This window comes from Pseudorasbora parva, chromosome 20 (assembly GCF_024679245.1).
Source record: "Pseudorasbora parva isolate DD20220531a chromosome 20, ASM2467924v1, whole genome shotgun sequence".
Lineage (NCBI taxonomy): Eukaryota > Metazoa > Chordata > Actinopteri > Cypriniformes > Gobionidae > Pseudorasbora > Pseudorasbora parva.
Genome location: NC_090191.1, coordinates 15157903 through 15172242, shown reverse-complemented (window position 1 = coordinate 15172242; position 14340 = coordinate 15157903). Strand labels below are relative to the sequence as shown.

General features: G+C 39.3%; 1 protein-coding gene across 1 annotated transcript; it reads right to left on the bottom strand.

Moving 5' to 3' along the window:
* Window positions 1-231: 231 nt before the first annotated feature.
* On the bottom strand, window positions 232-8370 carry LOC137049492 (serine protease 27-like). The gene is made up of 6 exons (XM_067428017.1): window positions 8316-8370; window positions 2861-2881; window positions 2597-2759; window positions 2245-2513; window positions 1988-2127; window positions 232-417 (listed from the first exon to the last, which is right to left on the bottom strand). Exons 1-6 carry the CDS (start codon window positions 8368-8370, stop codon window positions 232-234), a joined length of 834 nt encoding a protein of 277 aa, XP_067284118.1.
* Between the last annotated feature and the right edge of the window lie 5970 nt (window positions 8371-14340).

Genomic DNA, 14340 nt, shown 5'->3' with positions numbered 1-14340 from the left:
TTTTGAAAAGATAAAGAATAAATGACAAAATAACGATACAATTGCTCTTTTTTTACCTCTTTATGAGAGCATGTACAGCTCAACTATCATCTTCATCAAAGAACCCTAAGAATTACAGTTCAAACAATCTCTAGGAAAGGAGATATAGGGAGAAGGTGAAAGGAATTATGAAGAATGTGAGAGAAATGGAGAATAAAAGGAGTTTGGGTTAATTTCTGAATTAATTGGCAATCAGTTGAATTTGATGAATCCAGGTGGGTTGCTGCCCATGTAAGAGTTGATCCAGTCCTGGTACCGAGAAACTCTGGAGTACACACCGGGATATTTGGGATCAGCACATCCGTTACCAAAACTCACAATGCCAGACTGAATCCACACGGAGCTGTTCTTACTGACCATTGGACCTCCAGAGTCCCCCTGCATTGAAAAAAAAAATATTCACATCTCCAATAAAACAATTTCTAGTGACTGATCACATCTAAATTTTTCAGTTGGCCAAATATAATTTCTGTTAATTAAATTGCTTCAATTCACAGAAATTCAATTTGGCCAATTGAAAAATTTAGATGTGATCAGTTACTAGAACATTTTCAGTTGGAGACCCAAGTAGAGGTAACTGCAGACTGGAGCAATTGGCGTGCCATGAGGTCGGAAAGGAATGGGGCGTGCCGAGAGGTATGGGGCGTGCCGTGAGGTCTTTTTACAGTCTATGACCAGGACGCAAAAAGCTTCCTGATCCGCATAAAAGCGAGCCATAAACTGAATCACTATAATTACACAAGACAAAATACATTTCTTTCACTGTAAAAAAAGCAATAATGATGTTAAGAATACATTCAAAAGTATGTTACCTTCGAAACTTTCTGTATGGCGCAGGTTACGTGACGTCATCGCCACCGCAACTTTTTTAGGATCAATCATTAAAAAAACATTCATACTATTTGTGATAAATGCACTTTTTTAACACATCACTTGAATATATTAAACATTTATTTTTGTATTGCCCTTTTTCTATTTCATTTTGGACTGACTTTAAAATAGATATTCCTAAAATTCCTAGTATTAGAATTTAGATCCTCATGACATTTTACTTTGTTTCCAAAACCCATATTTTTCTGAAAAACAATATTATTTAATTAAATTATTTTGCCAAAGTTTTATATGCATGACACAAATAAAAGAACCCTTCCTATATTACCTTTTATAAGACTGATCTCACAGTATACTTTGAAACCTTTTCAAAATCACAAAACAAAAAGTTTTCTACCTTGATTCATAAACTTATATTTTTGTATTTATGTGTATTGTTCATTTTATACTTGTTATTGTTATTCTCTAATTTACACATTTTGAGCTGTATTTACAATGCATTGTATTAATCGTTTTTTATTGTATTATACTTGAAATGTCTGTACTTGAACTAAATAATAAAATAAAAAATAATTAAAAAACAAATCATTAACATTTATTTAGACTCTTGAAGCTCTTCCGTGTTCCTCAAATAAAGATTCAAATGGTCATGATTCATAATTCGGATCGCGTGTCAAACTGGCAAACTGCTGAAATCACGTGATATTGGCGATACGAATCACGAATCAATCTGCTGATTCACGACCGTTTGAATCTTTATTTGAGGTTTGAAAACAAACGCGGAAAAGAAGACAATGCTGAATAAAGTCGTATTTTTTGTTATTTTTGGACCAAAATATATTGTCGACACTTCAAAAGAGTCTAACTAACCAACTGATGTCACATATGGACTACTTTGATGATGTTTTCATTACCTGCTGGACGTGGACAGCAAGTGGGCATACACTTACATTCAAAGGACAGAAAGCCCTCGGACTAAATCTAAAATATCTTAAACTGTGTTCCGAGGATGAACAGAGGTCTTACGGGTGTGGAACGACATTGGGGTGAGTCATTAATGAAAGAAATTTTATTTTTGGGTGAACTAACCCTTTAAAATGAATGACTGATTTCTTACCTGACATGCATCTTTTTCTCCCACATATAAATATCCAGCACAAATCATATTGTTTGTGATGCCACCTTCATAAGCCTGACAACATTCACTGTTGCTCACAATTGGTAACTTCACCTCCTGCAGTATGTTAACTGGCTCGCCTGTGACACAGATCAGAGGACACATTTTTATGGCTTTTAAAAAACATTTCTTAGTAAATTGTTGAGGTTTACAGTTTTGTTTTTATTAAGTTAATTAGCAAGCAAATGTTCACTCACCTTGATCTTTAAGCGCTCCCCAGCCAGTCACCCAGCTCTCTGTACCTGCTCTGAATACACTACCAGCAGCCGCCAGACAGACGGGTTTTATGTATTTAGAGAAAGTCACAGAAGAGGAGAGCTGGACCAGTGCTATGTCATTGGAAAAACTACAACTGTCAAAGTCAGGGTGGGTGATAAGTCGTTTCGCTGTCTTGTACATCTCATAAGGGTTTGAGCCCAATTGTCTCTGACGCCCGAAGTACATCCCAATGTCAGACGCACTGAGGCTGTAAATAGAGAAAGTCTCCTTTAATTCCCCTATTATCAATATAAAATTGTATCTTAAGCTTAATTTAAGATTTCAACATACTCTTCAAAGCAGTGAGCTGCAGATAAAACCCAGTCTTTATTGATTAGACTCCCGCCACATAAATGGCCACGGGCATAATGAATGCTGACTTGCCATGGCCAAGCCCCTGCCGCTGCATTCGCCCCTCCAACAATCTTTGTGTTGAGAGGGGCTCGGCCACATACTAATGAGAGAAAAGATTATATAATAATTCCTTGCTAAAAGGCCTCAGACATTTTGTGTGGAACAAAAGTTTGGCCAACTTACTAAATTATGACAACTTACCATCTAATTGGCAGAGGGAACCTGGGTGGGTAGACAAAGATAAGGTAGACTGTCAGTTGGACAAATGATAAACTGTTACTGTTAATCTCTTACATCAGTGCTGGTACGTACCAGTGCTGGCATGAAAACAAGATAAAACCCAAACAAAGGTGTTTATGAATTTTAGCCAAAACCCTGTTATATGATTTCATAGTAACGACATGAATAAAGTAACCTTAACTGAATTAGGCCAGTTTTACATTCAGTGCATATGTGAATCCAGCATCACTACAGCAGCAGGCTTACATTATGCTTTCACACTGACATTAGCCCCTTTCACACAGCAATCCCGGCAAAATTGCTGGGAAATTACCAGAATTACTTTACCGGTAAATACTAAAACATGCTGTTCACACAAGCAACAGTGTTCTGTCTTTTTAATGGTAAGAGACCGTTTACACATCAGCAGCAAAACACAGGTACAGTTTGTGATGTTAGTCCTCTTTAAACGCTGCGGTGTCGTCTTCATTCACCTTCATTCATGAGAAGAAGTGCTTCAGTTCAATATTTGTGCAATTTGACAACATATTTTGGCGTCTGAGTGAAAGGCATTACGATTGATCAAACAGAACGTGTTTGCTCTTAAAGGGATCCCCTGGTGTTGAGACTTGTATGGCTTAATATAACATAAATGATGTCACTTACTGAATTATGTAGTAGAAAACCCATGAAAGATCTTCGTTATTTAAAAAAATCGATTTTATATTTGGACCATGGGCGGCGCCATTTTGTTTGTGTTCTAGGTTGATGACGTAGATTGGTTGAACTCCTCAATCAGCTGGCATTACCCGTAGCTATTTTTACCACAACGCAACTCGAAAATTGTTTCAGAGTTAAACAAAACCAATGAATTGCTTTGTAATTGTACTTAAAACACACTCAAACATACATGTGCACACAAACTCACCTACACAAGTCACAAACAGATCGGCGGGCGCGCACACACACCTGACGGACTGCGCTGTCTCAGTCGAGATGTTGGGCTGCTCAGTCTCCATGACAGGGGCTGAATCTGAAATCGACCCCCTATACCCTGAAATAGGGCATTATTTGAAGGGACGGCCATTTGTAGTGTTGTCCGACACCATAGGGACATGTTCAAGTGCAGTCATTCAGTCTCACGTTCACCGCAATAACGAGTGTACAGCCGATTACACACAGCTGTCCGACTTCACGCACTCGATCGTCTTCATTCACTCCTTCAAGTTGTATTAGTGAACAAAAGTAGCGAAAGTAATTTGTGTCTTAAAAGTGAAAGTTTAAAGATTGAGGTTAATTCACTGAGCGTGCTCAAACTTTAATGCACAAACCAATCCCATGCATCATCACCAAAACATCCTGCCTCTCTTCCTCATGTTAACTTATCCCATCATCCTACCTAGATATTTCCCTCTGCTGGATACATTAGGCATTACAGTTAATCTACTGCATATCAACAGTCTATCTATGATATCAACACAGGGAATAGTGATGTATGCGCGCACGCAGTGCGTGTGTGTTCGCGCCGATCTGTTCGCGCCTCATATGTGTGTGTGTGTGTGTGTGTGTGTGTGTGTGTGTGTGTGTGTGTTCGCGCCGATCTGTTGGGGTGTGTGTGAGTCTGTGTGAGCGAGAGAGTTTGTGTCCACATGTATGTTTGGGTGCGTGAAGTCGGACAGCTGTTGTAAATCGGCTGTACACTGCGGTGCAACGTGAGACTGAATGACTGCACTCGAACATGTCCACTATGATGTCGGACAACGCTACAAATGGCCGTCCCTTCAAATAATGCCCTATTTCAGGGTATAGGGGGTCGATTTCAGATTCAGCCCCTGTCGTGGAGACTGAGCAGCCCAACATCTCGATTGAGACAGCGCAGTCTGTCAGGTGTGTGTGCCCGGCCGCCGATCTGTTTGTGTAGGTGAGTTTGTGTGCACATGTATGTTTGAGTGTGTTTTAAGTACAATTACAAAGCAATTCATTGGTTTTGTTTAACTCTGAAACAATTTTCGAGTTGCGTTGTGGTAAAAATAGCTACGGGTAACGCCAGCTGATTGAGGAAGTTCAACCAATCTACGTCATCAACCTAGAACGCAAACAAAATGGCGCCGCCCATGGTCCAAATATAAAATCGATTTTTTAAATAACGTAGATCTTTCATGGGTTTTCTACTACATAATTCAGTAAGAGACATCATTTATGTTATATTAAGCCATACAAGTCTCAACACCAGGGGATCCCTTTAAAATCACGAGATGCACGTAATACTGTCCAACTGCAGAAGCTCTGATGAATGGAAAAGAAGGCAGGGTCTCGAGCACGATGCGTTTCAAAAGCTGCAAGACGTGTAGCAACAGTCAAAGTCGATAATTTACTGCATATATAAATAGAAAAAAATATTAAAGGGGTCATAAAATGCCATTTTTATACAAGTTAATATAATTCTTTAGTGTCTAAATTAAAAATTTTGTAATATACTTTAATTAAAAATTCTCATTAGTAGGCGATTGGAGTCTCTAAGGACACAACTCTGCAACTGTATCAATTTGAACCGGAGTTGAACCCGGGACTAGATGACAACTCCAATGAAATTCGACAATTAAGGCTTGAACAGGACGTTTCTAACTGGTTGGTTAATGTAAGGTCACTTTGATCTATCGTTATGTACTGGTAGGGTAACGTTAGCCTAGTGAGATATGAATACTATGTGTTTACTGATGTATACGTTAGTTCATTGACAGATTGATGTTACACCTAATGCCAATAAAACTTTTTTTTCTGTTAATGTCGGTTTGTCAGGGATGCGTAATGTTATCTATCCATTGTAATAACTGTTACAACACAATTTTTGTTTTTATAGTAATCGACACCATTATAAACCACCTCAAGTTAAATAATTAAGCTTAGTGTAGTGTTACCACGTCCAAGTTAACTTTATCACCAACGTAAACTGTTTGTAATAACACAATAACCATAATGCGTTGTTCAATATAAACGTGGGATTATGAATTATATTGAGAACTTCATACATAGAAAACATGCCGTAATTTAACTTACCAACTTTAGCCGCATTTATTATGAAGCGTTTCAAACTACACTCACTTCTGGAGGGGCAGCAGGAACACGAATAGCTGGTCCAGATCTTTATTCAGGAGCAGCTTCTTAGCAAAATCTGCTTTATACTAACCCTCGGTTATAAAACAGTCAGGTAAGAAATGCTTTGCGGTTCGCGCAAACATAAAAGCATTGACGAAAACAAAACCCAGCCACTGCGTCTTCAGCGGTTCGGATTTAGGAACATCAAAATGACTGCTGTATTCTTTATTACACCCAAGAACAGAACACCACAATCACTTAGACGCCATTAAGGGTCTGAGGTGAAACTGCTTGTCAATCAATAATCATGGTAGAGGCGTTCTGGTTTCTCACAAGTTTTGGAGAGTTTTTTTCGAGTATGGGTCAAGTATGGCTTGACGTCGATAGAGCGGAAGGTCCTTGTACGGGCCATACAGGCTCTTCTCCCGGAAGGGTGCGTGTGTGCGCGCGCGTGTGAATAGAGCGAGAGAGCAAATGCATGCCCAAAAACACTGCTCTCAGGTGCCGATCCACTCGTCCGTGCAACACTTCTGTCGCGCCGCGCTCCACTTTATTCCTATGGGTGACATCAAACAACTTTAACGCGGCCACACAGCATTCCGGGAAGGCAGCGCTGCATTTGAACCGATTTGAACGCAGAAATGACGGGAAGCTTCACAACATCACGCTCCAGTCGTGTTGCAAAAGTGGATCTCCATGGTCACTGCTGTCAGGACTTCACAAAATCAACAGTTACCAAAGAAGTGTGTTTTTGACGGAGCGGTCCCAGCGATAAAGGTTCACGGTCGTGCTTTGGAAACAGGCGGTGAGTAAAACTGCTTCAAATGTCTATGTTGTTGGCTATCGTCACGTAAGTAAACATCAGTAAACAACACGATCGTGTATAAGGTTAGTTAATTTATCAATGGAGCATGTGATCTATGGTGTGTGTTTAAATACATTTGTTTAGCTGACCAATGTAGGTGTCAGTTTGTTTATTGTAAAACCACCCAAACATAAACCTAGCGTTCTCACAAAGCGTGCTTCGTCATTCAAATGCGCTAACGGTTACTCCATTGTTGTTCTATGTATAACGTTACACTAGTCTGACGTGCAAAACCGTTTTGCTTGCTACTGCTAAGGTTTAGTCGCATACAATAGTCCATAAACCAAATCATGTCCTCATAATCTGCGAGTAAACACACACAAATGTTGACAGGCCCCTAAATACAGTACATACCACAGAGACAGACGTCCTGCTGTTGTTGCTTTTCCTGTTCAATTTATTTCAGCCTCCGGATCTGATTCTGGATCATATATGTATTAGTTGAATCTGATTGATAGCCATGGTTTATTTAAGGTAGGATTTTCTTCTCCACACTTGAGGACGTCACCGCTTTGTGCGCGCTTGTCATTCTTTAGCTCCACCCACACGATACGCCTCCAGGCGCTCGTTTTTTTTCTCGGAAAGACTCGGTACAGCCTATATTTCTTTTATAAATATAATATAACTAAAGACTTTTCGGAGATATGAAGGATGCAATACTCTATAGGTACTCAAGATTGACATGAGATTTACTGAAACTGAGTGTTTCACCCCCTTTAAAGTGCATGTACCATTATATGACCCCTTTAAAAAGCTTTCTGTAAACAGAAATATGCGGAGTAATCACGTCGTCTCCATAAGAACTTAAAATTGGCCCAAAGTAGACTTACGTCAGCGCGTTCTGACTTCATATTTATACCGGTAATCTTCATTCTGCTTTCACACAGAGCACATTACTGGTAATTTACTGAAAATGTTACAACTTCCCTTACTGGTAAATTTACGTAACTAATTTACTGGTATTTCTGAAAAGGTCCTGTTCACACATGAACAGTTAACGGTAAATTACCAGTCAAAACTGTATGTATGAAAGGGACTAGTGTTCCTGCTACGTAATAGAACTGCATCTCATTTACAGAAAATACTTCTGGGTTACTATGGTTATAATTAAAGTTCTGTCATGTAAGGAAACACACTTGTACATATAGTTAGCAACTAACATATTTAGTTGGCAGGTTTTGACAAATACTAAATTATACTAATAGGCCTATATAAATTATATCTTTTCTTGGTATTGCTTTTGTACCGACTCTATATTATTTGAATTAATTAATTACCATCAAAATAATTATTACCATCAATTTCATAGATTTTATCATTTTAAATGACACTATTGTGATAATTATAATATAATTCAGTCAAGTGTTTTGTGTATGTGTTTACAAATTACTTAGGAATTCAATCGCTTGTCAGTTATTAAACAATTGAAACGAATGCTATTAAACATATCTATTTTTGTCATGTTAAAGATTTTACCTGTTATGTTGAAAAGTATGGTTCCAGCAATACACAACGCTGTATTAATCTTCATCCTTATCATCTGGTCTGTGATCTGACTGCTGTTTCCTCAACTGTCAGGTTTCGAATGAGATGTAAAGCAAATACTGCCACATTTATCACTGGTTCTCTGGCCCTGCCCCTAGTACGTTATCTCTGCTTTTTAAAAAGCTTATTGTGAGGTTTTAATTGTGGGTGGGACAATTTTTTACTAAAGTTCATTTTTTTGTCCCCACAAGTTTTTGAAAACCTTTTAAACATAGCTTGCATAAAGCATTTACAACACAGAAAAAATATAATCTCCAATCTGTTATTCTTCATAATTTGTATAATGAAATACATATATGCACTCATTTACTGGTGTGATCAAAGTCCCTATCAAATCTAACATTCATAAGCCCTATTCGGATGGGATTATTTTAACATGAGGAGGTGGGGGTAAAGTAATTATTTCCAGAGGTTCTCTGTGATTTTAGTCCCGTCCGAATGTGCCATCTTGATAATCATTACTGACAATGTCAGTAAAGATTACGGAGACTTTTACCTTCTGTAAAAATTCTGTACAAATCTTGTTCGAATAGACCCGTTGTAATAATGTACGGTAAAATTCTGTAATTTTCTGTTTAAAAGTAGTTTTTGGTGTGTTTTGCAAGCATGGAGGTGCTTGAAGAAGCATTCGGTTGCGTTGCAGGTGGTGGGACAACTCTGTGGCAAACCTCCAGTATTTTCCGCATACCATTTAAAGCAAATAGAAGATCGAAAGCACTTATTAGAGGCGCAATTTAGCCGTAATTTGCGGGTGGGGCATGTCCCCACCACTTTTTGAAACTTTCTTGCTGCACGAATGAACCTAACTAATACCAACAAAACATCTCTGATTAACAAGAACAGTGGTTCTCAAACCTGTTCTGGGGACCCCCAACCAGTGCACATTTTGCATGTCTCCCTCATCTTCCTCACACCTGATTCAAATCATCAGCTCATTAGTAGAGACTGCAAGACTTGGATGAGGGAAACATAGAAAGGCTGCGTCCGAAACCTGGAAAATGCTGCCTTCGGAGGACACATTTGAAGGAAGGAAGGCATCAAGCTGCGTCCGAATCTAATGTTTGCTTCACTTCTTGCCTCTTGAGATACCTTCATCTGATCGATTTTTGAAGGCAGCGTACATGTATACTTCGCTGCCTTTGATATCCCATAATCCTGTGCTATCCATTCATTGACAGTTGAGCTGGAGCAAAAAGATGGCGTCCAGAAGTTGTGTTTGCAGGCCAGTTTGTGTGTAAATGTACATTTTTTACCAACATATTACACTTCTGATGTCATTTCTAGCGAGAAATCACTACTGTAGGAATTAAATATGTTTAGTTAGCACCAAAGCTCTCTCTATTTAGCTGTAGCTCATTAAACTGTTACACTGTCTGTGTACAAGTGTGTCCGAAATTTGTTTTGTGAGGTGCCTTCATGCACAAAATGCTGCCTGCAGAGTCATTGTCTTATAAGGTGGGGTCAGCTGCCTAGGTATTCAGATGTAGCCTCAATCTCTGATACACGGCAAATTTCCCAGTGTTAAATTACACTGCTCAGAGTTTATATAATCCACACCCAGAGTTATGCTGCATTCACACCAAACGCGAATAGAGCATCTGGAGCAATGATTTCCATGTTACGTCAATGGAAAGCCATGTTGACGCGCATCTTCAGTTGCGCAAATTGAGCGTCGCGCGCGAGTGGTACTTTTTGTGCATTCACAAGTTTGAAGCGAATTCACGCCTGACGCCCAAGTTGAAAAATCGGAACTTTGCTGTCAATTTGCGCCGCGTTAACCAATGAGGAGCCTGCTTGCTACTATCATGTGGTAAATTGACGTGATGAGAAACCCCGCATATTTAAAAAATACTACTATCGTGTCACAAAATTTAGTTTTATGATTGTTCAAGGTGAGAATGTAGTTGTTTAAAGCTCAAATCTGTGGTTTATTTATAAAGAGAGCACCTATTTAAAAAATTTAATCTTGCGCTTTTTGGGGCTGTGAGATATAATTTGTCTTGTGTCGATCTAACGGGTTATCTTTGGTCTCATGAATCTATAATTTGTTGTTTGCCGAATCGTTTTGACTTACTGCAAAGTGAAGTTTCCTAACTTTATATTTATATTATTATTACTATACATACAGGAGTGAGGGCGAGCTGTCATCCAGACGCAGCTCCTGGGGCACCTTGAATGTCCATCTATTTCGATTCAAACGCTCAATTTATTCGCACATCCAATTCGCGCAAATGGATTAAAAATGTTGAAGTGTCCAAATAGATGGATGCGAATTTGACGCTCTATTTGCGTTTGGTGTAAATGCAGCATTATAAGTAACACTGAATCATTGTGTATTATATAAACTAATTTAGCACTGGGAAATTTGCTGTGTAGCCTGACCCTGCTGGTGGCCCCAGTAAGTTGACCTTTGTGTGATTTCCCTCAAGAGCCAAACCCATATGATTGACTGTGTTTTGGGCCAAGGCCCGATGTGTTTTAATGACTGTTTTAAAATTATTATGTGATTTAAAAAAGTTAATTGTTTTGTACTATTACCCATGTTTCGGAGATTCTGATTGGATGAACAAACTTGCGTGTCCTTTGACACTAATTTCCTTGGGTGAAATTCCCAGGGGGGCATAGTGTGTGCAAACTTATCATTCAAATCCACCTGCAGGTTTCCGCATACAGTAAACACAATTAAACACATTTTTAAAGAATCTTGTGTTGACCGATTTCTTTGTGTGCTGATGAAAGAACTTGCGTGTCCTTTGACACTAATTTCCTTGGGTGAAATTTCCAGGGGGGCATAGTGCATGCAAACTTATTGTCTGAACCATATATCATTTAAACCATATATCATATATCATTTATACCGCTTATCATTTAAATCCATCAGCAGGTTTCCTCTTACAGTAAACACAATTAAACACCTGTTTAAAGATCCTTGTGATGACAAGTTTCTTTGTGTGCTGAGGCTATAGGCTAGGCTAGAAGGTATAGTTCCCAATATAATGTGACTTACTGAAAACTGCTATTATTACATAAAGTTATCTGGTATTACCTGTTGTGTGGCAGTAAATTCTTCTAATTTTCTCACAGGGTTATAGAGTATAACAACACATTTAGTCATACTATAGTCACTACTTAGATTGCTCAGCTTACAAAGAAACCTGTTAATGTCACATGCCTGTCCTGTCTTGAGTGCACATGTGGGTTTTGTTATGTTGAGCGTGCTTGTCTCTGTTAGATCCCTCCCCCCTTGTATCTCATTATTGGTTTAATTTGTCCCACCTGTTTCCTCTTGATTTCTTCCCTTCTTAAGCTCCTTGTGTTTGTCAGTCTTGGTCGGATCGTTGTCTTGACTATGTCTCCTGGTTCCCCTTGATCTCTGTTGGTTTGTTTAAGTTTGTATTTTTATTATTCTATTATGTGTTTTTCCCTGTTATGAGCCTGAACATCCTCGGCTAGCAGAATCCCAGCCCACTGACGGTTCCCTTCCATCTACTGTCAGTGGAGGCCCCAGTCCTCCGATGACAATGAGAAGGAGGAGGAAGAGCAGGCTTACCTTATTGGACACCTTCACTGGGGAGGAGGTGACTTCAGGGGTAGGAAAGCGGGTGGTCCCTGTTCCGGTGGACCCAGTTCCGGTGGATCGTGTGCCGGTGGTCCCAGTTCCAGTGGATCGTGTGCGGGTGATCCATGTGCCGGTGGTCCCAGTTTCGGTGGATCATGTGCCGGTGGACTCAGTTCCGGTGATCCGTGTTCCAGTGGACCCTGTTCCGGTGGTCTTGAAACGGAGGAGGAGAAGGAAGGCTCCCTCCGTGCCTGTTCCGGTGGATCACATTCCCGTAGTCCCTGTGCCAGTGGATCGTGTGCCGGTGGTCCCTGTGCCGGTGGATCGTGTTATGGTGGACTCTGCTCTGCCCGCGCCGCCCTGCTATGACCTCGCCGCCCCGTCGTCCTGCTCTGCCCGCGCCACCCTGGCGGCCTGAACTCTGCGAGGTACCCCAGCCGCCAGAACGCTGCAGGCCATCATGGCCTCCTGAACTTTTTGTTTACTCCGTTCCTCCCTTGTTTACCCCATTCCTCCCTTTTTTACCCTGTTCCTCCCTTGTTTACCTCGTTCCTCCCTTGTTTACCCCTTCATCCCAGACGTATCTGAACGGGTTGGACTAACATATTAAATTTGCACGTATGGTTGGGATGAGTGCTGCTCATCCTAAGTTTATAAATGCTTTGACAGACAGGTACTTTCAAGACACTTCTCACTGTACACTTAAGACTTTATTTTCTATTTTCCTCTATCCAGCACCAGTGTGGGGCTTAGTCTCACTGTACATTTAAAGAATTTATTTTTTTATTTTTTTTCTACTGTCCAGCAACAGTATAGGGTTTTATCTCACGGTACATTCAAATACTTTATTTTATTAATTTTATTATATGGTACATTTAAATACTTTTTTTTATTTTCCTTGTCTAGCACCAGTGTGGTGTTGAGTGATATTGCTACGCAGCTGTTTATTCCTATTTTAGTAAAAGGGTTATAATTTATTTTTTCATATCACAGACCATTTAAATACATAATTTTTATTATCTACTGGCCAGTAACAGTGTGGTGTTTAAACACACGGTGCACTTAATGTGTAGGGTACATACAGTAATTATAGCCACTTGGTTACTGTTACGTATTATTACGCGCAATGCGAGCGTGGGTGTTAGATAGAGCTGAAATCCATCTTTCTGTGTAATATGGCTTCTTTTTTTCATGTCCTCCATACTTTTGTTCTCGAGTTTGGTTGGGGGGGGGGTATATTTATCAAGCTAGGTTTGTAATCTTTTTTGATAACAGGGTAGGGAGGTTTTGTTTTTGTTTTGTGTGTTGCTTCGTCCATTTTTATGACCATTCTTCGTGTTGTTTTAACACACCAGAGTTCTTTCATATCTGGATTTTGGTTAAAAAAAATATTTAAAAAATCTCTTATAGTAAAATTTATCTATGAGTGACTTTAAATTAATTAGCCTTAATGTGAAAGGCATCAATCATGTTGTCAAAAGGCGAAAAATGCTCTCTTTTTTCAGTTTGGAGAAATGTCAGATTGCGCTGCTTCAAGAAACCCATCTCTCTGACATAGAGCACATGAAATTGCGTAGAAGCTGGGTTGGCCAGGTTTTTTTCTCCTCATATAAATCCAACAGCAGGGGAGTTGCAATTGTTCTTCATAAAAATCTCTCCTTTAAATTAGAAAAATCGATTACAGATAATGAAGGTCGCTATGTACTAAGGGTTGAACAACTTCCATTTTTTTAATGTTGACATTTATGTGGTGAAAGTCGAGTCGACTAGTCGTTGATGACGTCATTAATGAACAAATAAACCTGATCCTTGAGCTGAGACACGAACTAGGGTCTTCTTGTGCACTGGACAGCTATGGCATATGACACAGCACTGCTCATATGGTTATTGGTCCTACATAACAGCTTTTGTATCAGTTCTTTTGTCTTATTGTTGTTATATTTCTCACAGATTTCTGCTCATTCTGAATAAGATACAGATAAAGTAGCACAATAAAGATTACATGTATATGAATGCATTAGTAAGTAAATGTGTGTGAATTAATTCTAACTTCTCTCTACTAATAGTGAAGCTGTGTGTTTTAGTTATCATGAAATATATGCTAGAACTTTTCAGTTTCTAAGCTATTTTACTGATAAATCACAGAACAGTGTTGACAATACATTTCTGCGCAACTGAATGGTTTTGTGTGAGGATCTCCGCATGATCAGGCTAAGTGTGTGTGTTGCAATTCTGCACGCATTAGTTTAGCGTGATGATTAACTTACCTGTACAATAAGCGTGCATTCTCCCGATCAATTCTGAGCATCCAGATGGTAATCAAACATGTCTTGTGGAGAGCTCACGGAGTACAGGTCCTTCTCAAAAAATTATAATATTGTGATAAAGTTCATTATT